The 26,903-nt window shown below is 38.7% G+C and overlaps 1 protein-coding gene and 1 pseudogene across 3 annotated transcripts; both read left to right on the forward strand.

Annotated features, from left to right (window-relative positions):
• On the forward strand, positions 1-12,630 carry LOC135519599 (interferon-induced helicase C domain-containing protein 1-like; annotated as a pseudogene).
• On the forward strand, positions 12,620-26,673 carry fap (fibroblast activation protein, alpha). Of its 3 annotated transcripts, none has more exons than XM_064944850.1 (27): positions 12,620-12,779; positions 14,291-14,457; positions 14,685-14,769; positions 16,753-16,845; positions 16,983-17,077; positions 17,172-17,246; positions 17,328-17,380; positions 17,471-17,543; positions 18,176-18,296; positions 18,399-18,553; positions 18,743-18,840; positions 18,964-19,093; positions 19,276-19,314; positions 19,411-19,509; positions 20,432-20,502; positions 20,618-20,671; positions 20,926-21,050; positions 21,559-21,609; positions 21,720-21,818; positions 22,209-22,278; positions 22,376-22,570; positions 22,842-22,896; positions 23,015-23,114; positions 23,250-23,308; positions 25,006-25,078; positions 25,300-25,373; positions 25,803-26,673. In XM_064944850.1, the coding sequence occupies exons 2-27, from the start codon at positions 14,455-14,457 to the stop codon at positions 25,908-25,910; spliced, it is 2,253 nt and encodes a 750-aa protein (XP_064800922.1). In that variant the 5' UTR covers positions 12,620-12,779; positions 14,291-14,454; the 3' UTR covers positions 25,911-26,673. The 3 variants fall into 3 exon arrangements, with proteins under 3 accessions (XP_064800922.1, XP_064800921.1, XP_064800923.1); XM_064944849.1 differs by lacking the exon at positions 12,620-12,779 and adding an exon at positions 13,939-14,184; XM_064944851.1 differs by lacking the exon at positions 12,620-12,779 and having other exon boundaries at positions 14,192-14,457; positions 21,559-21,603.
• The last annotated feature ends 230 nt before the right edge of the window (positions 26,674-26,903 follow it).

The following is a 26,903-nucleotide window of genomic DNA, read 5'->3' on the forward strand; positions in this document are numbered from 1 at the left end:
ATGTGGAGTGATGATGAGTCATGGGACGTCAATGTGATGTGGCAGGTGAGCTAACAGGAGGACAAGGACAGGTGAAGCCTGACACATTGATGCTGATAGCTCCTGTCACTCAAACCAGCCTCTGATGACACCATAGTGTTGTACTGCCTTGATTTCGACTTACTGTCAATCTTGCTTACATTATTCTGCTATCAAGATCGTGAGTCCCCACAAGAAAAATAAAATGTTATACTGCATAGCTACTCTGGAAGTTGAGCACAATGCTTGATGTGAGCAGATCCAATACATCTGAGGTGATGTTGTGTTTCCATGAACCAGTGGCATGTGTGTTGCTCTGCTAAAATAATATATTGGAAATGCTTCATAATATATTGACGTAGTAGACAGAAAACCAGTCTGTGTGGGATTCATATCTTATTGACATGGCATTAACCATGGATTATGGAGGCATTTCCTCTCTAATAAGTCAGAGGTCAGTGAATTGCTAATAAAATAAAAGGAGTCCACAAAGTTCAATGTCTATTTCCTATTGAGTTTAGGATCTTATCTCTCCATCTCCATAGTTGTGTGTTGCATGAGTCCAATTTAATAGTGTCCCTTCAGGCAAGACAGAGACCACTAACATACAATGTCTGGGAGACAGTAGGGAGATTAAAAAGTGTTCCATGTCTATACAGTATGATGTTGTTTTAAAAGCAGGGTTGAGAAGGACACAGTTCAGCGTAACACCAAACCCCATACAATGACAAACCAAGCCTTGACTTGCTGGGAATGTTGTAACCGTAGGCCCTAATTGTAGGGTGCTGACGTGGACAGCAGTTTTGTTATGAACCTCTCTACTCTGCTGTACTTTAGAGTGCTTTCCTGCTGCTTGAGGCTCTAGAAAAGATGACATTATTCTTCAAAATGATCAGATGGCCATGGCCCGCCTTGGAGGGAAAAAACATCATCATATGCCTCTCAACAGGAAGTGGTAAAACCAGAGTTGCCGTTTATATTGTCCTGGTTAAGAAGGTACTAACTCCAGTTTTCCATAAAATGTCTTATGCAAACAATCTGTGTCTGAATGCTTGTCTATTGTAGCAAAGCTATATGGATCACAAATAACTGCTAGCTCAGTATAGTACTGGGCAAGACACAACTTGTGTCTCTCTACTCTTCACAAAGTTTATGTTAAAAAGTATGAAAATACCCCACTACAACATTTCAGCTTGGCACAGACTTTCTATATCTGAACTCTAGCGAGTTTCACATGGATGATAAAACCTATTTTCTTCTCAATAGAAAGTGTTACGTCTAAATAATGTGTATCCCAAAATACATCCCAATCCATGTGACCAATTTGAGGAATATCATTCAATAAAACCCACCATGTGATATGCATCTTCATTAAAGTAGAGATTGAAAAAAGGACTTTCCTAGTGCTGTTTCTGCGAGGAAAGGGAGTGTTTCCCCATCCAAGTACCTCCACAAACTTAAAACCAATCAACCTACTTGAAACTCCCCCTCAAACAAAGTCAACCACTTTTGTGTCACCAGTCGAGTCTATTGATTAACTCTGTTGATAAATAGTGGCATTTTCAAACACGACAGTGAGAAATCCAGTATATCATTGTTTTTAGAGGCAGACCCTCACATCTTTCATCTTTTTAATAATGTGTTCTCCTTCAGGTGCCCCTGGTGGAGCAGCACTACTTCACAGAGTTCTGGAAGTTCCTGAAACACAAATACAATGTGGAGAGGGTCAGTGGGGACTCCTAGCTCAAAATCTCCTTCATAGAGATTGACCAGAAAAATGCTATCTTCATCTGTACGGCCCAGATTCTGGAGAACTACTTGAAAAGGCCTCATGGTGGAGATGACAACGGGATTCAACTTTCAGGTTTGACATTTCTTGATTACGACAATGTGAGTGATGATGGTAGTAATGGTAAATAACAAATCTACAGGTAGCTGTTCACGTTCATGCAAATCTTTGACCGTCTGTTTTTTCTCAGCAAATGCTTTGCCTTACCCCAAAGTTAGTTTGCTGCCCACAGCTGTGGAAGTTACCAGGGATTTGAATTTTGGAATCGAAAGTAAACAGGAGTGTGTTTCCTCTGAGAATTCATCTGACAGGTTTTTGTCAGTCAGTTGCTTCTGGCTCTCCTGCTTGCTCTTGCTGGCACTCGCCAGTCCAAGGTGGAATATCCCTCAGTGTAACATATGCTGTTTGTTGAAACGCCTGAGAGGGTTCCATTTTTTCTGCTGCTTTCCAGGCCACACGTCTGTTCAAGCCATCAGTGTGTGCCTTATCAAATTCACAAGAGAGCCTCTGTCACTGCATCAGACTGAATGTTCTACTCCAGGCTCCTATGCCCCTCCGGGGAAGTGATTTGTAGCACTCCTGTTTAAAGTTGTATTTGTGAATGTTCATACCCCATCACACATCTCTCGTTGCTGTGAAATGCACATTTAACCCCCCTTCTGATAAATGGCCTCTAGCGCCACAGCAGTCATGCGGTGTGGTTGAAACTGCATCGTAGACTTCCTAGAAAAGTGGTGGTTAGTGTAGGAGTACCTCAGACAGAGGCAGGGAGGAAGACTGAAATTTGTGGGTGTCAATAAGCCACTTGTATATTTACAGCACTAGCATTATGGGAGAGAAAACAATGGAGTAGTAAAGCTAAAGCAAACTCTTGTTCCTAGGAAGCAGACAGCAATGTAACCAGACCCACGGTACAATGTAATGGGAAAATCAGACATTAGAGGAGACAAAGTGATTAGCAGACCAAGCTGGCCTCAGCAGATGCTTTTCTACAATCTATGAGGGTCAGGCGGTTTTAGACTGTTGAATGAGTAATGGCAGGGATGTTTATGATTTGAAATGTACACCAGCTGTGACCTGCGGTGTATCCATCATATGACACATATTCTTACGTTAAACCGATATGTTTCATTGTCTTTTTGTTGACTTGATTGTTGACTTGTGTTTTGCTCCGTATTTCTGTGGTGTAGATGTGTCACTGATTGCCACCGCACACAAAAAGGGATGGATCTACACCAGTAGAAAAAAAGGTTCCAAAAGGGTTCTTTGAAGAGGGATCGGGTTCTACCAAGAACTGTTTTGATCTGAAGAATCCCTTTTTGGAAGACAAAGGTTATTTGCAAGGCAAAGTGTTCTACTATAACCTTTAACTTCATAAGAACTGTTGATGGAAGAAAGGGTTCTTTCATGATTTTTTGAAAGGCAAGAGGGCTTCCTTAGAAGGCAAGAAGGATTCTATATAGAACCGTATATTATATTTCCTAGCATGCTCTATTGCAGGGTAATTTTCATAATTGTTGGTTTTAATATCTGTGTTTTTGAATTGATTTATTAATTTCATGCTCCACAAAGATAAATAGCATAGATTTTTCTAAACTCATCCACTCTGTTAGTAGTTGGACTTATTGCACCCGTTACGGAGATGGTTGTTCCAGTTTAGATGATTGGGGTAGTCTCAGCATCCAATCATCCCTACCCTTGCAGTCATTCTGAATGTAGGTTGCGGGTGATAAAATATTCCACTTGTTGGCTATCCTAACTCTGGCTTGATTCCTATATGAATAAAAAATTACTTTGCAAGCCAACATAATGTGACATTCAGGCCTGATGTGGCCTGTAAACCAGGAGATTCCTAACACTGCTGTGTTAGGGTAAAACTTGACCGTCAAAGAAAGGTCTTATGATATACAGTGCCGTCAGAAAGTATTCACACTACTTGACTTGTATCACATGTTGTTGTGTTACAGGCTGAATTTAAAACAGATTACATTGAGAATGTTGGTCACTGGCCTACACACAATGCCCCATAATGTCAAAGTGGAAATAGGTTTTTAGACATTTTTACAAATTAATTAAAAACGAAAAGCTGAAATGTCTTCAGTCAATAGGTATTTGTTGTTATGGCCTAAATATATTCAATAGTAAAAATGTTCTTAACAAGTCACATAATATGTTGAAAGCACTCACTCCGTGTGGAATAATAATGTTTAACATGATTTTTTTAATGAGAACTTCCTCTCTGTACCCCATACATACAATTATCTGTAAGGTTTTCCAATGCCTTGTAAAGAAAGGCACCTATTGGTAGATGGGTAAAATAATAAAAAGCAGACATTGAATATCTCTTTGAGCATGGTGAAGTTATTAATTAGTGTATCAATGGTGTATTAATACACCCAGTCATTACAGAGATACAGGCGTCCTTCCTAACTCAGTTGCCGGAGAGGAAGGAAACCGCTCAGGGATTTCATCATGACGCCAATGGTGACTTTAAAACAGTTATAGAGTTGAATGGTTGTGAAAAACTAAGGATGGATCAGCAAAATTAAAGTAACTCCACAATACTAACCTAAATGACAGAGTGAAAATAAAGAAGCCTGTACAAAGTCCTAAACATTCATCCTGTTTGCAATAAGGCACTGAAGTACAAAGATATGGCAAAGAAATTAACTTTATGTCCTGAATACAAATATTTATGTTTGGGGCAAATACAACACATCACTCTGTCATGCTGTATAATGATAGGAGACAGGCGCAGGAATACGTGGTAGTTTTTTTATTTCTCCACCCAAAATAAAGTAAGTCATGACAATGATGTGGACGAAGCCCAAAACAAACACGTGTATATAGAGTTGAAGTTGGAAGTTTACATACACTTAGGATGGAGTCATTAAAACTTGTTTTTCAACCACCCCACACATTTCTTGTTAATAAACTATAGTTTTGGCAAGTTGGTTAGGACATCTGCTTCGTGCATGACACAAGTCATTTTTCCAACAATTGTTTACAGACAGATTAGTTAACTTATAATTCCCTGTGTCACAATTCCAGTGGGTCAGACGTCCACATACACTAAGTTGACTGGGCTTTTATAAAAAATAAATGGAATAGAGCTACGCTCAGGAAAAATCCTTGTCACGACTTCCGCCGAAGTCGGCCCTTCTCCTTGTTCGGGTGGTGTTCGGCGGTCGACATCACCGGCTTTCTAGTCACTACCGATCCATTTTTCTGTTTCATTTTGTTTTGTCTGATTACACACACCTGTTTTACATTCCCTCATTACATTCCCTATTTAACCATGTGACATACATTTCTGTTCTGTCCGTGATTGTTCATGTCATTAGTGGTTGTGTTTGTGTTAGAGTTATGTTGTATATTCCTATTTGGAATTTTGCTTTATTCTTTGAGTAAACTCAGTTAGATTACTCTATACCTGCACCTGACTCCACTTTCATTCTGCACCCAATCGCTGACAATCCTAGAGGAGAAAGTGGTTCAGATTGCTTTCCAAAGGACACGGGAGAAAAATGAACCCTTCAGTAGGACAATAACCAAAAGTACACCGCCAAATATACACTGGAGTTGCTTTCGAAGATGACATTGATTGCTCCTGAGTGGGATAGTTCCAGTTTTGACTTAAATCCCCTTTAAAAAATCAATGGCAAGACTTGAAAATGGCTGTGTAGCAATGATCAACAACCAACTTGACAAAGCTTGAAGAACTTTTTAAAGAATAATGTGGAAATATTGTACAATCCAGGTGTCCAAAGCCCTTAGAGATTACGCAGAAAAACTCACAGCTGTAATCGCTAACAAAGGAAATTCTAAAATGTATTGCCTCAGGGAGCTGAATACTTATGGAATCAAGATATATACTAAAAGTGTTTTATTTTTCGTAAATTATAACAATTGTTTATAAAAATGCTTTTTTTCACTTTGACATTACAGATTATTTTGTGTAGATCGTTGACAAAAAAAAAATATAATAATAATTTAATCCATTTAAATCCCACCTTGTAACACAGCAAAATGTGGAATAAATCAAGGGGTGTGAATACATTCTGAAGGCAATGTATGTAATGTATTGTCATATATAATTAAATTGTAAAGGCTAATAAGGCTGGTGGAACCATTAGTTCTAGGAAAAACCCTAAAAAAAAAGGGTTCTCAGAAGAACCCTTCATAGAGGGTTCTAGGAAAAACCTTAAAATTATAAAGTTGATATTGGTAGAACCCTTCATAGAGGATTCTAGGAAAAACCTTAAAATGATAACGTTGTTATTGGTAGAACCCTTCATAGAGGATTCTAGGAATAACTTTAAAATTGTAAAGTTGTTATTGGTAGAGCCATTCATAGAGGGTCCTAGGCAGAACCCTTCATAGAGTGTTCTAGTTAGAACCATATACAGGGGTTTCTATGAATAACCCTACATGAAGGGTTCTAGGGAGAACCCTCTGCAAAGGGTTCTACCTAGCACCAACTAGGGTTCCCCAATGGGGACAAACCGAAGAACCCTATATGGTTCTACTTAGCACCTTTTTTTCTAAGAGTGTACAACCACATTCTGATCCATTACCTGAAGCAGAAGCACAAAAACGCCACATTAAGGAAAGAGCAGAAGGATACAGTGGCCCCCCCACAGACCCTGGGCTTAGCCGTCTCACCCGGCGTTGGGGGAGCCAATAAAATGGAGGAAGCCGAGGAGCACATTCTACAAGTAAATAACATGCATTACTAAGCTACATCTCTTTTTTTCTCCCTCTTTCTCTCTCTCTAGACACACACACACCCTCATCATTCTCATTCTTGCCCTTCCTCTGTTCATTGAACAATTTCCTCCCTCCCAGTCAAGCAGTTCCCCACCCTCCCTCAGTCCCTCCCTCATTCAGTTAGTACACTGCTCAGTGCAAACCCCTGCTCAGCCAAGCTGTTTCCAATGTTCCACATGGCCCCCGCACTCCAGGCAGCCATAAATCTTACCATGCCTCTCATACTTTCACCACACAGGAAAATGTTGGAAACAGCTTTTTATTTTAACTCTCTACAGGTCACACTAAACCGGTGATGAAAAAGTTATTGTTGTTTTATTTTATCACTAATCTATGTGATTGATTTAATGGAACACTACTTTGGAAGTATTGAATTGCTAATCTTTATTACAGAGTTAGATGGTTTCTGATATATGTGAAACCTTGTCACATTAGTTTGGATGTTTTTGCTCATTCATTCAACTCATGTTTTGTCTTTTGTAGATCTGTACAAACTTGGACTCATATAAAATTATGACAGTAAACCTTGAGGAAAACAAAAAAGAACAACACTAAAACATTGCCACTGCTGAACAGAGAAAATAGATACTGTTGTTATTTCCAGTAGAGAGAGATAATGAATTAAGAGATGCATATACTGAAAACCTACCTGTGACCTAGGCACCCAGAGCAGTGGGTGGTCCGGAAATAACAAAATGATGAGATAACACGGTTATTTTCATGTTCTACTGTACTTGAAGGCTACCGATAAGATTATTTTTCAACCATTTTTCATACCAAGTGTCATGACACCCTGTTATACCCCAAATGTACATTCCAAAGCAATTATCTATGTTTCCTACAGCTGCAAAAGAGGAGAATCAGAAGGTGAATGTTTGTGCTGAGCATCTACGGCAGTACAACTAGGCCTTGTACCTGAGCGAAACCATCCGCATGTGTGATGCCTTCAGCTTCCTGGACAAATACATTTACGAAGAGCTGAAGAAGAAAGTGGCCCCTGAGATGGCCATCATTAAGACCGATACAGAGAGATTCCTCTTCACACTTTTTAAAGGTAGTATACTGTATATCTAGTGTTTTTAGTCTGTAAAGTAGCCCTACATTGATGTCTGGGAGTTTAACTATTTTGCATGGCTTTCTTCCAAATATACTTTCTTGTAGATAGCAAAGAGAATGTGCAGGAATTGGCCAATCTTCCCCAGTATGAATATAATAGCCTTTCTAAGTTGAGAACCAAGATCCTGCAAGAGTTTATATTTAGAGAGAAGGAGAGGGGGATCATGTTCACCAAGACCCATTGCAGTACCATTGCATTAGCTCAATTGGTTCAGGAGAACTTAAAAGTTTGAGGAAGTATTAGTAAAAGCTTGCCATGTGATTGGAGGAGACCAGAGTAAAGTGAAACCAATGACTGCTGTGAGTGTACTGTTTCCAATTTTACAAAGACTGGCTGCCAGCCAAGTCTGCTGTTTACTTAAATAGATGATATGATCAAAACTACTTTGAAAACATTGAATGTGTGAAAATGTACTTAAATTGATGATTGTAGTATTCGATCAAAGTGGTTCATCTTTGTTTGCCTAATTAATTCATGATGTCACACATCCTGTGGTCTGTAAAGTTGTGCTTAGGTACATTGTATTCAATAATTTAATATACAGTGTATTCGGAGGGTATTCAAACCCCTTGACTTTTTCCATATTTTGTCATGTTACAGCCTTATTTTGAAATTGATTATATTGTTTCTTCCCCTCATCAATCTATACAAAATACCCCATAATGACAAAGCAAAAACAGAAATATCACATTTACATAAGTATTCAGACCCTTTACTTAGTACTTTGTTGATGCACCTTTGGCAGCGATTACAGCCTCGAGTCTTGGCACACCTATATTTGGGGAGTTTCTCCCATTTTTCTCTGCAGATCCTCTCAAGCTCGCTGCACAGTATTTATATATATATAATATACAGTGCCTTGTGAAAGTATTCGGCCCCCTTGAACTTTGCGACCTTTTGCCACATTTCAGGCTTCAAACATAAAGATATAAAACTGTATTTTTTTGTGAAGAATCAACAACAAGTGGGATACAATCATATAGTGGAACGACATTTATTGGATATTTCAAACTTTTTTAACAAATCAAAAACTGAAAAATTGGGCGTGCGAAATTATTCAGCCCCTTTACTTTCAGTGCAGCAAACTCTCTCCAGAAGTTCAGTGAGGATCTCTGAATGATCCAATGTTGACCTAAATGACTAATGATGATAAATACAATCCACCTGTGTGTAATCAAGTCTCTGTAAAAATGCACCTGCACTGTGATAGTCTCAGAGGTCCGTTAAAAGCGCAGAGAGCATCATGAAGAAGAAGGAACACTCCAGGCAGGTCCGAGATACTGTTGTGAAGAAGTTTAAAGCCGGATTTGGATACAAAAAGATTTCCCAAGCTTTAAACATCCCAAGGAGCACTGTGCAAGCGATAATATTGAAATGGAAGGAGTATCAGACCACTGCAAATCTACCAAGACCTGGCCGTCCCTCTAAACTTTCAGCTCATACAAGGAGAAGACTGATCAGAGATGCAGCCAAGAGGCCCATGATGACTCTGGATGAACTGCAGAGATCTACAGCTGAGGTGGGAGACTCTGTCCATAGGACAACAATCAGTCGTATATTGCACAAATCTGGCCTTTATGGAAGAGTGGCAAGAAGAAAGACATTTCTTAAAGATATCCATAAAAAGTGTTGTTTAAAGTTTGCCACAAGCCACCTGGGAGACACACCAAACATGTGGAAGAAGGTGCTCTGGTCAGATTAAACCAAAATTGAACTTTTTGGCAACAATGCAAAACGTTATGTTTGGCGTAAAAGCAACACAGCTCATCACCCTGAACACACCATACCCACTGTCAAACATGGTGGTGGCAGCATCATGGTTTGGGCCTGCTTTTCTTCAGCAGGGACAGGGAAGATGGTTAAAATTGATGGGAAGATGGATGGAGCCAAATACAGGACCATTCTGGAAGAAAACCTGATGGAGTCTGCAAAAGGCCTGAGACTGGGACGGAGATTTGTCTTCCAACAAGACAATGATCCAAAACATAAAGCAAAATCTACAATGGAATGGTTCAAAAATAAACATATCCAGGTGTTAGAATGCCCAAGTCAAAGTCCAGACCTGAATCCAATCGAGAATCTGTGGAAAGAACTGAAAACTGCTGTTCACAAATGCTCTCCATCCAACCTCACTGAGCTCGAGCTGTTTTGCAAGGAGGAATGGGAAAAAATGTCAGTCTCTCGATGTGCAAAACTGATAGAGACATACCCCAAGCGACTTACAGCTGTAATCGCTGTAATCGCAGCAAAAGGTGGCGCTACAAAGTATTAAGTTAAGGGGCTGAATAATTTTTCCAATTTTTCAGTTTTTGATTTGTTAAAAAAGTTTGAAATATCCAATAAATGTCGTTCCACTTCATGATTGTGTCCCACTTGTTGTTGATTCTTCACAAAAAAATACAGTTTTATATCTTTATGTTTGAAGCCTGAAATGTGGCAAAAGGTCGCAAAGTTCAAGTGGGCCGAATACTTTCGCAAGGCACTGTATATATATATCATAGATTTTACAATGAGGTTGTAACGCAACAAAATGTGGAAAAAGTGAAGGGCTCTGAATACTTTCCAAATGCACTGTATTTTATTTTGCCCACATTTGTGTCTATCAGGCTGAACAAAGGGAAGTTTTGGAACACGGAGATTGTAACAACAGTGGCTGAAGACGGTCTGGACATAGCAGCATGTGACATTTTGATACGATAACTTGTGACCAATGACATCACTATGATTCTGGTCAGTGATTTAAAAGGTTAACTGGCTTTGCCAAAAACATGTTATTATTAGTCAATATCCACAGTGTCATTATTAACTAAGAACTATGAACTAAGATTCTCTATTGTCCGCTAACTCTTTGGTATGCGCCACATGAGATAAATAAATAGTGTAATGTATTAGCAGTATAATGGTTTATAATGTATAACGGTTAGCAGACAATGTATAACTCAATCTGCATCATCATACTGTTAGCATCACTTCAAGCTCCCGTTGCCATGGTTTAATGAGAGCATGCTTACTGTTTTTATGTCTTAGGCCCGAGGCAGAGGCGAGGACAGTAGTTACACTTTAGCGGCTGGGGAGGGTTCTGGGGTTGCTGAGTGAGAGTGTCAGTGAGTACCATGAGAAGATAATGAGCAAAGCCACCGATAAAGTCAAGAATTTAGATCAAGAGGAATATGACAAAAGGATATGCCTCCACTCTCAAATCGTAACTTCCAGCTTGATATTAAATTAATTGTTTTCCTGCAATTGAGTAAAATCATTTTAAGATTTGATTGACTTCTCGAACCTAGCTGAGTCCACATCCGTAATGTAAAAAATGTATATACTAATTGTGTTTCAATTGTTTGTTGCTAGATTAAGGAATTTCACATTCAGGCGATCATGGATGAAAGAGTGCAAACAACCATGGAAAAGCAGAAAGGCATGAAATAGGAGACCCCGTCCAAAGTGAAGCTCAGCTGTGGAAGCTGCAATAAACCAGTCAATGTGAAACACCAATTTAAGTATGTTCTGCTGCAAACACTGTCCTCTTGTCAAAGTAACCCAACCTGTGCAAGATTGTAGCCTAATATTTAGTACACACTTGTTGGTAAATATTTTTTGTCATGCACTCATGTTATAGCATTAGAAAATTGAAATATATACCCCAAAACCCAATATTTTAATTTACAATGCATACCTCGATACAGAATCCAGACCCTCAACGAAAGACTAAGTTATTACTGAAACAATGTCTGAATGAAAAGTTCCCGGCGAAAGAGAAATCAAAGAAAAAACACATCACTTACTGAGAGACTAACAAACTACAAGACCGTTTCATAGCATACAAACTGTGGACAGGTAGGCCTATTCCCGTTTCCTAATTCTGTAAAGAGAGAAAGATGTTGGTGTTGACCTATAATAGACAACATTTGATGTTAAAGTCTGAAAGGCACTTGCTCATCTAGCAAATCAGGAGTACGTTTTGTTGCCTGAAGATTATGATCACTTGCCTGAAAATGTAAATTAACTTTTTACATGCAGGAAAGCCATAGACTGACTGTAGAAAACATTACAAACACATTTCTAATATTAAGTTGCACACCCTTTTGCCATCAGACAGACTCAATTTGTTGGGGCATGGACTCTACAGGGTGTCAATCGTTCAACAGGGATGCTGGCCAATATTGACTCAAATGCTTCCCACAGTTGTGTCAAGTTGGCTGGATGTCCTTTGGGTGGTGGACCATTCTTGATACACACAGGAAACTGTTGTGTGAAAAACCCAGCAGCATTGCAGTTGTTGACACACCCAAACCGGTGTGCCTGGCACCTACTACTATACCCCATTCAAAGACACTTAAATACTTCTTTAACCTGTCTCCTCCTCTTCATCTACACTGATTGAAGTGGATTTAACAAGTGACATCAATAAGGGATCATAACTTTCACCTGGATTCACCTGATCATGGAAAGAGAAGGTGTTCCTAATGATTTATACTCTCGGTGTATATTTCCTGCTTTTCACCTACACATAGGGGATGAATCAGAAAGATCAGAATTCTTAGTATTTTTGTTGTTATCAGGAAGAGAAAAAAAACTCGGAGGATGCTGAACTTGCCTGACTGCCATAAATTGTCTGTCTTGGGACAATTGGGAGGAACCAAAATGATCCGTTTTAGGATACTGGAATTCTTTCTGTTTGGTTGTTTTACCTGCACAATGGGGCAACCTCAGGGGAGGCTCGTCTTGCGCGTCTGCTCAGTTCACTTGCACCAGGCAATAAGGCAACCTATATAAAAAAACTGAATAGATATTCAAACCTATTTAAATCTATATCTACTGTAAGTGCATATTACAAAGCTAATGTCAGTTGTCCACTCTCATTGATTTCTTCCTGCAGAGATGGGGTTCAATAATGCTGTACAGTGGAATTGAGGTACTTCCTGGTGACGTGTGATGAGAAGAAGAAGAACATCAACAAGTGGAGTGAGCTGGGTATCCAGTTACCTGCCTCTGACGATGCTGAACATGCTCAATCTGTGGTCGAAGCTCAGAGGATGAAGAATCACTGTATAACATGGTAGCTACAAGAATTGTTGACAAACAGTAAGGATCATTCAAACTGTATGTAACTTTTATATGTTTTATTGCGAAGACCGTTAAATGCGCAATGATATTGGGGGTTTCAGATGCCTTTTTCTTTCTTTTAACAAGTTGTTAATTGCAATGAAATGAATCATAGTCATTGTCAATGAATTGAATTATGCAATCAGTAAATGTTGAATCAAATGGATAATATGCTTGCATAAAAAAAGAGATCCTAGAGAAAAGATTCCATTACTTATGTGCCCTAGATATTTCCATGCTTACTCACTGACTCGGAAAAAACAGGTTTAGTGGGAAGAGTGCTGAGAGAGGAAGATGACTGGTTGAATATGATGTGCAAACATTTCACAGTTGTGCTTGGTCTGTGCTCCTAGATGAGCTCTTAATGTGTCAGACACTACATTTGCGTCCGTCAGTAACAACATAATTACACAATTATTGTCACATACCCTGGATAGGTGCAGTCAAATGTAATGTTCTACAGGGTCAACCATAGTAGTAAGTCACTCATGGAGCAAATTAGGCTTAAGTTCCTTGCTCAAGGGCACATCAACAGACTTTTCACATTGTCAGCTTGGGTATTCGAACCAGCGGCCTTTCGGTTACCTTTCGGCCGAACTCTCTAACCGGAATGGATCAAACTAAAGATGATAATGAACTTCTTCACACTTCCTCTCCCCTGGGATCCTCTGGTGTTTCCCTGGTCCCTGTGGGACTTTCCCACTACAGTGCACCTGTTGGCACACATGCTCAGGTTAGATCTGGCATACAGAAGACAGGTGGTGTTTTTTTGGTGATTTTCCTCTGCTGCTGGAAAATAGATGAATAAGTACACATGGCATTAAGATTGTTGGTAAAATCACGTATCACTTTGTCAATGTCACAGGTATGTGTTACCCTGGCTACTGTGATTTGATAGTTCAGGGAGTTATCAAAGAAAATGATATGAGGGTTTGCCTTAGAAATTGTATGCTTATGACTTTGCCCCTTGGTTACTGTTTTCATTGTTTTGTTGAATGTTTATCCTGAATGCATAGCTTTCTGGATATTTCCAAAACACAAATTCCTGCCATGTGTAAAGTGTATGAGGAAGCAATAAACTGGGGCAGAATCTGCTTTGATGTGTGTTTGCTTTCAATTATTTCTGCATGGTGTGTAGACGATGTACAAATATTTGGACGTTACAGATATACAAATGAATGGTTATTTATCCACAAAATGCACAGACATCCACAAATTGCAAATGTATTCTATATAATTGCCAAGCTGAACGATGTTCACTGATAATAACTGGACGATTTATGATATGCGCTGAATGGAAAAGTCACTTCCTAAATCTTCACAAATTCGGCGCCATCGGAAAGTTATGTGGGCTGTTGACTTGGAGGAGGCATCCCTGTGACTAGTAAGAATTTCCAACTCTTCCTTACGGATGCACCCTGGAGTACAAGGGAAGCTAGATTCAACTCGGACGGAGTAACATTGTTTCTTTTCTGCTGCTTATGTTACAGTTTAATCAAGAATCTATACTTTTTGTCTGCGCTATGTCAATTGTTTGACATCCAGAGAGAGTGCGAAGAAGTCGACTGTCACTCCACGTCAGCGAACCGGATTCCTCAGGTTGAGAGCTGCATGTCCACTCCCGGGTGAATGCCGATACATCATCGGTGCTACTATGGTCAGTAAAACGAATGCATTAGAAATACATAAAAATGCAAAGTTAACGGTGTTTCTTTAAATGAAAAGTCTTATTAATATGCGATCATATTAATGAGAAAATATGAAAACCGAAGAGATATAGATAGAATGCCAGTGAGTTCTCCTCCAAGACTATAATAGGCTACTTTATAATTCACACAGAACTTTTTGCAACATTTTGTCACCCTCTTCCCTCACCTTTAACAGGGCTGCGGCAAGGTGCTTTGGGCGGTTGTGGGGGCGGCTGTCGTCATCACTTTAATAACTGTCCCCATGGCAATATATCTGAATAGTAAGTTGCTTTATCTTATCATTCATGTATGATTTCAACATTTAATTCAATGAGATATGGTTTCCATTCACTCTGTGAACAATTTGCACACTATGGTGTCCACTGAGTTGACAGTGACTTGTGATGACCGTTTTCTGACGAAAGACCCTTCAAATGCACGTATGTGCAACTTCACCAAGTTGAATTAAATCAGTCATCATAAATAACCAACAACACTCAAATTGTCGTGTTATTGTTTCACTGAAACTTCCAATGTGAGCATTAATTTGTCTATTCTAGAATTATGTACATTTCTTGAATCATTAAATCCAAAAATGAGATGGGGGATTATTGAAAATTTCAAATTCAAGTAGGCCCACTATACAATACAGTGATAACCATGTGGCGCCACCAAGTGATTGCTTTTGCCTTTTTGGATGTACAGTTGAAGTCGGAAGTTTACATAAACTTAGGTTGGAGTCATTAAAACTCGTTTTTCAACCACTCCACAAATTACTTGTCAACAAACTATAGTTTTGGCAAGTCAGTTGCATGACAAAAGTAATTTTTCCAACAATTGTTTACAGACAGATTAGTTCACTTATAATTCATTGTGTCACAATTCCAGTGGGTCAGAAGGTTACATACACTAAGTTGACTGTGCCTTTAAACAGCTTGGAAAATTCCAGAAAATGATGTCATGGCTTTAGAAGCTTCTGATAGGCTAATTGACATAATTTCAGTCAATTGGAGGTATACATGTGGATATATTTCAAGGCATACCTTCAAACTCAGTGCCTCTTTGCTTGACATCATGGGAAAATCAAAAGAAATCAGCCAAGACCTCAGAAGTCTGGTTCATCCTTGGGAGCAATTTCCAAATGCCTGAAGGTACAAAAGTATCTATATCCACAGTAAAACGAGTCCTATATCAACATAACCTGAAAGGCCGCTCAGCAAGGAAGAAGCCACAGCTCTAAAACAGTCATGAAAAAGCCAGACTATGGTTTGCAACTGCACATGGAGACAAATATCGTACTTTTTGGAGAAATGTCCTCTGATCTGAAGAAACAAAAATCGAACTTTGGCCATAATGGCCATTGTTATGTTTGGAAGAAAAAGGGGGAGGCTTGCAAGCCGAAGAACACCATCCCAACCGTGAAGCACAGGGGTGGCAGCATCATGTTGTGGGGGTGCTTTGCTGCAGGAGGGACTGGTGCACTTCACAAAATAGATGGCATCATGAGGCAGGATAATTATGTGGATATATTGAAGCAACATCTCAAGACATCAGTCAGGAAGTTAAAGCTTGGTCGCAAATGGGTCTTCCAAATGGACAATGACCCCAAGCATACTTCCAAAGTTGTGGCAAAATGGCTTAAGGACAACAAAGTTGTTGGAGTGGCAATCACAAAGCCCTGACCTCAATTCCATAGACAATTTGTGGACAGAACTGAAAAAGCTTGTGCGAGTAAGGAGGCCTACAAACCTGACTCAGTTATACCAGCTCTGTCAGGAGGATTGGGCCAGAATTCACCCAACTTATTGTGGGAAGCTTGTGGAAGGCTGCCCGAAACGTTTGACCCAAGTTAAACAATTTAAAGACAATGCTACCAAATACTTATTGTGTGTATGTAAACTTCTGACCCACTGGGAATATGATGAAAGAAATAAAAGCTGAAATAAATCATTCTCTCTACAATTATTCTGACATTTCACATTCTTAAAATAAAGTGGTGATCCTAACTGACCTAAGAGAGGGAATTTTTACTAGGATCAAATGTCAGGAATTATTTAAAACTGAGTTTAAATGTATTTGGCTAAGGTGTATGTAAAATTCCGACTTCAACTGTAGTAGTGTACAATTTTCAAGGATTTGTTGAAGATATCCACTTACGTGGAAAGTACTAGCATATTGTTTGATTATCAACAAACCAATATTTGCAGTTGTTAATGCAAGTAAAATGCATCTGTTACTAATTCAAGTACATTTTCATGTTTCAGGAGAGGACGGAGGCTCCAAGAGGCCTTTTAGCCTGGCAGATTATTTCAATGACACAATTAGGTATAAAATATATAATTTGCGGTGGATATCAGGTATTGCATTGTTTTGTTTATTCAATTGCTTCCAAAAGTGTATGCATGCATTCCTTGTCATTATCTGTTTTGATTTTAAAGTGACTGCGTTTTGATCTTGTCTCACAAAGGTACATTTCTGTCTCATTCTCCTATAGATAACGAATACGTGCATAAGACGAGACAAGGCAACATTATGCTTCACAATGCTGAAACAGGGGATTTCTTTGAATATATAAGCAACAACACATTTGTAAGATATTTTTCATGCAAAGAGCATTTTAATCACCCGTAGTATCTTTCAAAGCAAATATTGACATTTTATATTTAACATTTTTATGTCATAGGAACAAGTGTATGCCACAGACTATATTATTTCTGCTGATCGGAAATACATCTGCTTTGAGAGCAACTACTCCAAGGTAATATATTGAATGATTGTTTATAGTTTGATCATGGGGTGTCTTTACACAACACTGATTTACTGTATCGTGTGTTTACAGCAATGGAGACATTCATTCACAGCCTCTTACTCCATCTATGATTATGACAGTTCGTAAGTATATCTCTTTTTTCCCAGTGAAAGTGCTAGACTCAACTACTCCTCTATCACTAAAAACCTGATGGTTCCATCTCTTTCTCCCAGAACATTTCTCAAGTCTGTGAACATTCCACAAGTTGTGCAATACTTTGCCTGGGCACCAACAGGAAACAAACTGGTGAGTGATTAAAAACCAGTCTGATACACTATCTAGGGAGGTATGTCCCAAATGGCACCCTATTCCCTATTTAGTGCACTGCTGTTGACCAGGGCCCATAGGGAAGTAGTGTACTATGTAGGGAATAGGGTACCATTTGGGATGCAAACAGGATGTTCAAAGGCATGTGTACACACTATAAAATACAAATTCAAGTCTATCCATGGACAACATCTAACAAGATCAGAAGAATAAATCAGATTATAACCTACGTTTTATTTGAAAAAAAAACAACAACATTTGCTACCTGACTAAGAGTTCTCTGAGGCCCTTGGTAATTATAACAAGTGTATAATGAGAAAATAGGCTGGAGAGCATTTTATGTCATTGCTATTGCATCGTTCATCTGCTCGCTAGTATCCTGCTAGTTTTTGCTAACTGCTGGCACCATAATTAGCTCTCTCTCCCATGGCGAGTATGGGCGTCGGCCCAGAGAGATGCAGAACACAGTGGGATTAGCTGCTGCACCAACCAAAAGAATCTGGAATAGGATGCCAGGGAATAAAACCACTGTAGAGGAAGTAGACTGACTCTAGTATAAACTAAAGTCAATGGAATGCTGACATTAACTTGACTGCTGATCTCTCTGCCAGGCTTACGTCTGGAATTACAACATTTATTTGAAACCCAACGCCACTGCTGAAGCCATACAAGTGACCCATAATGGAAAAGAGAATCAGATTCTTAACGGTGCCCCTGACTGGGTATATGAGGGTGGGTATTAAGTAACATTGACCAATTTTAGGGGGAAGGGATGAGGTGGATTTCATCACACACAAGGCTTTTGGGTAACTTGATTCCTTCCCCTTTTTTCAGAGGAGGTTTTCTCATCGAACGAGGCAATATGGTGGTCACCAACTGGAAAGTATCTGGCTTATGCTGAGTTTAATGACACAGGGGTCCACACGATCGAGTACTCTTTGTATGGAAATGGACAATACCCCAGTACAGTGGTTGTCCCATACCCCAAGGTGGGATGTTGTAATATGTGCCGGTAATATGTGTCATAAGAATGAGAGACATACCACAGATAGCACCTAATAGGTCAATATACCATGATTATACACACAGTATGTGAATTATATGTACTGTACCCATAATAAATGCTCATTATAAGTGAAGATATCAAGTTTTTGTTATACATGTTATCTCCTATCAAGGCTGGCTCAACTAATCCTAAGGCAAAGCTGTTTGTAGTGGACACAATAAATCCATCAAGACGGACACAGGTGGTGGTGCCAGATTCCATTGGTGCAGGGTAGAGTATAATTTCATACTTTAATATAAATTTGTAGCGGTTTAAATAGTCAAGGCTAGTCAATATCAATCACATGTAAAAAGGGTGATATAAACCTGTCACTTTGTGTTGTTTTTCTCCCAGTGATCACTATTTGAGTTCAGTCACTTGGGTGACGGATGAGCGCATCGCTGTTCAGTGGACCAAGAGGAAGCAGAACCATGTCCTTTTACAGATCTATGACTTTGACGGAAACAACTGGAATAAGAACCAGGTACTTGTCACCTCACCTCAGACTCTGTGGGTGAGGTCATTGGTAGACAACAACACTCAGTGAACAGAGGATCATGTGTTTTTCGACATTAACACCAGGAATGTTACTGTGTGAAGCATTCTGTAACTGTAAAGGCCTAAAAGGAATAAATGTAATAAAATATTTGTATTTTTTTCTTTTAGAAATATGAACAAATTAGCAAGACGGGTTGGGTTGGCCAAGTAAGTTCACATACTGTATAATGAAAGAACCATGAGAACTAAATCTAGGTGCTGAAATATTTTGTTTTCTAATAATCAATTATTTCAACTTTCCAGTATGTTCCTCTCCAACCTATGTTTGCAGAGGATCATATCAGTTTCTACAAAGTGATGAGTGACACATACGGTTATAAGCACCTTCACCGAGTGAAAGATGTAAGTATTTTATTCCTCAAAGTGATTGTTTCATCAAAATCAAAAAGTTCAAATCCAATTTTATTTGTCACATACACATGGTTAGCAGATGTTAATGTGAGTGTAGTGAAATGCTTGTGCTTCTAGTTCCGACAATGCAGTAATAACCAACAAGTAATCTAACCTAACAATTCCACAACTACTACTTTATACACACAAGTGTAAAGGGATAAAGAATATGTACATAAAGATATATGAATGAGTGATGGTACAGAACGGCATAGGCAAGATGCCTATGAGTACATTATATAGATATATATATATGAGATGAGTAATGTAGGGTATGTAAACATTATATTAAGTGGCATAGTTTAAAGTGGCTAGTGATACATGTATTACATAAAGATGGCACGATGCAGTAGATGATATAGAGTACAGTATATAGATATACATATGAGATGAGTAATGTAGGCTATGTAAACATTATATTAAGTGGCATTGTTTAAAGTGGCTAGTGATACATTTTTACATCAATTTCCATTATTAAAGTGGCTGGAGTTGAGTCAGTATGTTGGCAGCAGCCACTCAATGTTAGTGGTGGCTGTTTAACAGTCTGATGGCCTTGAGATAAAAGCTGTTTTTCAGTCTCTCGGTCCCTGCTTTGATGCACCTGTACTGACCTCGCCTTCTGGATGATAGCGGGGTGAACAGGCAGTGGCTCGGGTGGTTGTTGTCCTTGATGATCTTTATGGCCCTCCTGTGACGTTGGGTGGTGTAGGTGTCCTGGGGGGCAGGTAGTTTGCCCCCGGTGATGCGTTGTGCAGAGGATTTGCTTTATGCAGAGGATACACGTGGTGTACACAGTACAATAGAATGCTTACTTGCATGTAAATGTTAGCAATATTAGAATGCAGTACCTATGAAAGTGCATATCATTCCAAAGGGCAAGGCAACACCCATTACCTCAGGCAAGTGGGAGGTCATCTACATTTCAAAACTCACCAAAGACGCTATGTAAGTACAGATGCACAAGATGTGGATATGTAAGAACTAGAGAAGTATCATTATAAACTATGCCATGTGTGTTGCTCCTTCAGAATGCTTCTTCACTATCGTTTCTTTTTCACAGATACTATGTAAGTAATGAGTACCAAGGAAAGCCTGGACAGAGAAATCTATACAAGTAAGAAATACATTTCATTTCATTCGATAACAGAATAGAGTACATTTAGTATTTATCTATCACTATGACCACATTGTTTTTGATGCGTTTCTCATGATCCCCGTAGATATTTCATTTAAAGTGGTTTCCCTAAATTCTCAATCATTCTGAATACAAAATAAACCATACAAGTATGTTCAATTGCTACCATAAATATTTTCGTTATTCAGACAGCAATGTTAACTCGTATGAACCTGTGTTTGTTTGTTTGTCAGGGTTGTGATCGGAAGCAGCCACTCTGCTCCCCAGTGCCTCACCTGTGGCCTGTATAAGGACAGGTGTCAGTACAACTCAGCCTACTTCAGCTACGATGCCTCCTACTACCGCATGGACTGCTATGGTCAGTTACCCCATTCCCCATTCACATCCTGAGCACTAACCCATTCGTGATCAATGCTAAAAAAATAAATAACTGGGGTGCGGAGTATAAGTAAGTGATACAGGAAGTGTCCCAAATGACACCTTATTTTTATTTTATTTTCAATTTAACCTTTATTTAACTAGGCAAGTTGGTTAAGAACTAATTCTTATTTACAATGACAGCCTACCAAAGGTCAAAAGGCCTCCTGCGGGGATGGGGGCTGGGATTAAAAATAAAAATAAATGAAATAAAAATATAGGACAAAACACACATCACGACAAGAGAGACAACACAACACCACATAATTCCCTATGTCGTGCACTACTTTTGACCAGGGCCCATAGGGAATAAGGTGCCATTTGGGATGAAGCCGCAGTCTCAGTTCTGACCTCTGACCTTTAGGTCAGCTAGTACCTGAGGTTATGTGGTGAATAATTAGCCTACGTGATGTCATACTGTATTGTGTGTGCTGATTGTTTCTTTACAGGACCGGGAACACCACTGTTCACACTCATGGACAATAGAGGCTCAGGTAAAGGTATGCGGTACTTTGAAGATACTCTTTGTAACTCAGCAATATACAGGTTCATGAATCTTTATCGTAAATGGGGAACTTCTGATTCAATTGATGAAGTTGTTTTGTTTTAGAGCTCCTGGTTCTTCGTGACAACAAAGATCTTGAAGAAATGCTAAAAGAATTCCAAATGCCAACCATGCAGCGCGGGACCCTGAAGGTAGCAGGATTTGGTGAGTGATAGTTTTAGAGACTGGTGGATCCAATCAAATCATGCCATGCAAAATCAAAATGTACAGATGTAGGATTAATTAATTTAAGCCAGTTTGCTACAGTACATCAGAAAAATAATCCTGTAGCAACAGGAAATTTGAAATATTATGTGGATTATAATTAATGGACATTTGTGTAGGGGTTGATCATTTTTTTCTAAGGGATATGTGAAGGAAGTTTGAAATTTCAAAGTGTAAATTGTAAACTTCAGAAGCCTTTTTAAACTTCAAATACACTACAAGTTTGAAATGTATTACAGTGGAGGAATGTTCTCCTGTAACAGGGTGACAAATTAAGATCCTGCATCTATATTTCTAATGGCCTCATGTTTCACTACCTTTTGCAAACAGATCTATGGTATCAGATGATGTTACCCCCCAATTTCCAAAAGAACAAAAAGTACCCTCTTCTAATTGATGTGTAAGTATACAGGCCTAAGTATCTTTAAAGAGGATTTGCAGAGAATTAATTAGCCCAGCTGTGATGGTGTCAAGTTAAATACTTATTTCCCTTACAGATATGGAGGCCCCTGTAGTCAGAAGGCAGATTATCGCTACAGACTAAACTGGGGTTCGTACCTCTCCAGTACAGAGGGGATCATAGTGGCCAGTTTTGATGGAAGGGGAAGCGGTTACCAAGGTGATGAAATAATGCACTCTATCTACCAACGTCTTGGAACGTTTGAAGTGGAAGATCAAATAACAGCCACAAGGTAAATTGCCATTGAAGTACAGAGACCTCAGTGTGTAAAGTCTAACATCTGTTTAATAATATGTTAAAAAAAAAATTAAAAAAAATAATAATAAAAATAATAAATACAAGACGTAATGTATTCATATCTGATAATTAATGTGAATTGGGAGTATCCTAAAGTATGCTATCTGTTGCTCTTGAAAAATGTCTCATCAATTGAATCTGCTCAACACTTAATAACATATAGCTAGAGCAGATCAAATAAAGATATATATTTTTTTTGTCACTAGAAGATTTATTGACATGGGCTTTATAGACAAAGAACGAATAGCCATATGGGGTTGGGTAAGTTGGACATTCTCTTTGATTTTGACAATATTTCTTATAAATCTGTTGTTGTAAATACACAGTATTTGTTAAATTCAACTTGAATTGATTTGGTTTGAAATAATCGTTTTTTCAGTCATATGGTGGCTATGTCACGTCGATGGCTTTGGGTGCTGGAAGTGGAGTTTTCAAGTGTGGAATTGCAGTTGCCCCAGTAGCTAAGTGGGAATATTATGGTATGTATCAGTGCATATAAATCGTAGAAAGGCTCAAATAGTGAGAACACAGATTTAGTCATGCATAAACTTCAAAAGCCAGTGTTTCTTTCATCCTATATGAGTTCAGTCTCTATCTGGATATTCCTTTTCCAGACTCGGTGTATACTGAACGCTATATGAGTAAACCTGAGGAGAATGCTGACTCTTACAAGGTAACGACCATAGAAATAGAATGAATAGAACATCCATCCCCATTCAAGTCAGTGATGGCAGCCATTTTGAGTGTACCCATGCCTAGGTCAAAAATATACAGGTTAAGACAATGTCGTTACAAATCTGGGACAATCTTTGTTGCTAACTACCAACGCCGTTACTGATTAGCATAGCAACCCATTGTTGAAAAGAGTTATGAGACATTAGGATCCCGTTGTCTTAACCTTTGTCATCTTCAACCTAGACGAATACTAGGTTAAACACATACAGTTTAAGACAAGATATTTCGAATATCCCATAACTCTTTGTGCCACTAGTCAACAAGGGACCAGCTTCCACATTCAGAATGACTGGGAGTGAATGGTAGCAGCACAGAAAGTTCACCATAAAAAAATCTAAAAAAATAACACACTCGTAGTGAATTTCAGCTAACTACTCAGTGAACACAAGCATAACTGCCTTTCTGTCATTCAAGTAGTTTAGACATTCAAAAATTATATACAGCCACTTTATTACTAGATTTTCCAACCACTGGTCAGATTTTCGATGCTAATCCTGTAGAATCCAGCAATGGCACTTGTCCCATTAATTTGTTTATTTTCAAACGCTTCCGCCTGAAATTATTATGCTGTTTTAACATTCCCATCTTAAACCTAGATCTATGCAGGAAGTGTAACCTTCAATTTGTGCTGTGATTTGTTGAGTCACAACAATTAGCATCATTTGAATGAACATTGTGCTTTACCATGGCAATCCAGCATAGTCCCAGTCCATATTAAATAGAATGTCGCGGCCCCGCCCGCCTGTGGGGAAAATAACCTGTGGTTATCTAGGTTACCACATTGGCTCACAGCAAAAACGTTGACTTTTTCCAAGTGCAATTTTCTTGTCTGTTTTGTTTTAGTCAAATTACAAAACTACATTTAAGAAAAGTATAACATGTCTAAAGATGACTTTTCAACATTGCCAATGCTCCCTACCATTCTCACGACTTATATAAACGTAATATTGTAGGGCTTCCCTCATGCCCCTTTTCATGAGGATGCTAGCAGCCACGTGAGTGAGTGCTAGCTAGCTACTGACCAGAACATTAAGCTAGCCACGACCAACAACACAAACAAACGGACAATACAGATACAAGTATTGAGTGGCGTTACAAACAAACTATACTAAACAAGTTAAAAGTCTCACCTGTGATTAAATGTTTTCCACACATAGCTATGTGTAGCCTACTTGACACCTGGTCCCCACTCTCCCATGCCGAATAGCCTGAAGCCACAGTGCTCTTCTCGCAGTCTCTATTTTCCTACTTGGGAGTATTGCGAACCGTAGGTCAGTATTTTTTTACACTGGGGGTCAATGGGAAATAATGTTTGTTTTCCCCAATTTGTGGGCGTCGTCGAGGGGAAATTCCTTTTTTAACTATGTGAATATCAGTTGATAGAACATTCCAAATTACCATGGAAATTATTAGCTCACAATACCAGGCAGCCATTGCAAGTGTACCCATGAGTTTACCAGTCAAATTGCCAGGTTAGAGCTTCCAAGCCAGTTCTATTCATTCTATATCTATGGTAAAGACATCAGACACATCAAAAAGCATGGTCCCTCTTTCATTGGAAAGTCGTCACATAATCTGTTGTACTGTATGTCAGCCGTAACTGTGTCCACACACAAACACCTTTCTATTCCACAGAATTCCACAGTAACAAGTCGAGCAAAGAATTTCAAATCAGCGGACTATCTCCTGGTTCATGGGACAGCTGATGGTATGTGTTTCTGTTTCAGTGAAATACTGTGTTCTACATTCTAAACAACCACACACTCATACGCGATGTTGTATTCCCAATGTGTAATGTATAGAATACAGTATTCAGTATAGCCATTAAGAGAGGCTCCTGATCTTGTGCAAAATCATTGATTGTATTTTCACAGATGCATATGCTTCCTTGTTCAATCAGGTATTACAAACAGTTTGTTTTTCCTGTAGACAATGTTCACTTCCAGCAATCTGCACAGATCTCCAAAGCCCTGGTTGTCCAGCAAGTTGACTTTGAGGCGATGGTAAATGTTGGTTTTGGGGAGGACGGCCTGAGAGGGGTGGTGGGGGTGACGTGTTGCAATTGGAGTCTGACAGAGGAGTGTCTTGTACTCTTCATCTGTTCTGATCTACAGTATGCCTATTTTTGATAAAGCCCTTATTTGATAGTCCCAGGGGTAAGTACAGTACGTGCAAGAATATTTTGGAGAGTAAGTACTGTTACAACTTTAATTACACAAATTGTACTGTCTATAAGACATTTTAGATGTCCTTCACTAGCTTATCAGCATCTATAATTTAATTATATGATATATGACCTCTATGTGACCTGTCTATAATCTATATCTAGCCTCTGCTACAGATTTTCACCTGTGAGCGAGGCCTGGAGTCTAACCTATGTCGAACACCTTATCTAGAATAATAGTAAATGTGTGTTTTTGGATTATTTTCAGTGGTACACTGACAGGGATCACGGACTTGGAGGACCTGCCTACCATCACCTCTACACCCACATGAGTCAATTCTTACAGAAATGTCTGGTCAAACCCAAGTCGATCTAATAACCCCTTACTAAGTTTGATGCTTTTTCATTGCATCAATATGACAGCATTTATATAGTACATTGCTACAATAAAAATGTTGACCGCTTTTCTTTATTGATGATATTCTGGACTTTAGGATTTCATGCTATTGAAGTCTGTATTTTAAAAAATAAGTTATGTAATTAATATGCTTGTAATGAATATTTGTGTTTGATATGAAATGATTGTGCTGATCATAGAACAAAAATGTGACCATTGAATTCACCACTATGTACTCAAAGCCATTGCATGTAGGTATAATGGTATTTTATATCAATGACTTCAGTGATATTGGTTAAAATTGTTACTGCACTGAATGTGTTGTGTAATGTTCAAATCTTGTTTGTATTTGACGTTGTCTGTGAGATGTAATTGTATGTGGAATTTAAATATGGTTATAGCCATTTTCTCATTTGAAAATGTTGACAAAGACTGTTCATTGTCCTTACATGTGTTCAAAAGGAACAAATCTTAGCGAGAGATATGAAGCTAAACCATATATTGACAGACATTTTGGAATTCATTATTATCTTTCTAGCATGTTTGATACACTTCTGTATCCTGTTTATTCTGTAGAAAAAAGGGAAATGATGTATATGTATAATTATTAGATATTTGTGAAAAGATCTTATGGTATATTATTGTTCAGTCTGGACATCTTATTGATACAGACTGTGTGTTTTGCATATTATCACAAGAGTATTGAACAAATAAACAACTGAATATACAACTGGAGAACATTGTATTTGTGCCTTAGTTAACTAAGAAGCAGATAATTCACTAAATTCTACTTAGGGATAATACGCTGGAAAGACATGTTTTACAGTTTAGCTCCATATTCTCTTCATATTCAGAAATATTCCATAAACACTGAACCTGCAGTGCAAACCAGGTTATCTGAATACAGATGGTGGATGTTTATGTAAGTATTTGGATTTGTTGGACAGGATGAAATCATGTTTGATTTCGACA

Source organism: Oncorhynchus masou, chromosome 29 (assembly GCF_036934945.1).
Source record: "Oncorhynchus masou masou isolate Uvic2021 chromosome 29, UVic_Omas_1.1, whole genome shotgun sequence".
NCBI lineage: Eukaryota > Metazoa > Chordata > Actinopteri > Salmoniformes > Salmonidae > Oncorhynchus > Oncorhynchus masou.

What these genes read in the sequence shown, in the direction of transcription:
- fap (XM_064944850.1), top strand. An exon ending in ATCTATGATTATGACAGTTC is followed by an intron (nt 17,381 to 17,470) that starts GTAAGTATATCT and finishes TCTTTCTCCCAG; the next exon opens with AACATTTCTCAAGTCTGTGA. An exon ending in CCCTGACTGGGTATATGAGG is followed by an intron (nt 18,297 to 18,398) that starts GTGGGTATTAAG and finishes CCCTTTTTTCAG; the next exon opens with AGGAGGTTTTCTCATCGAAC.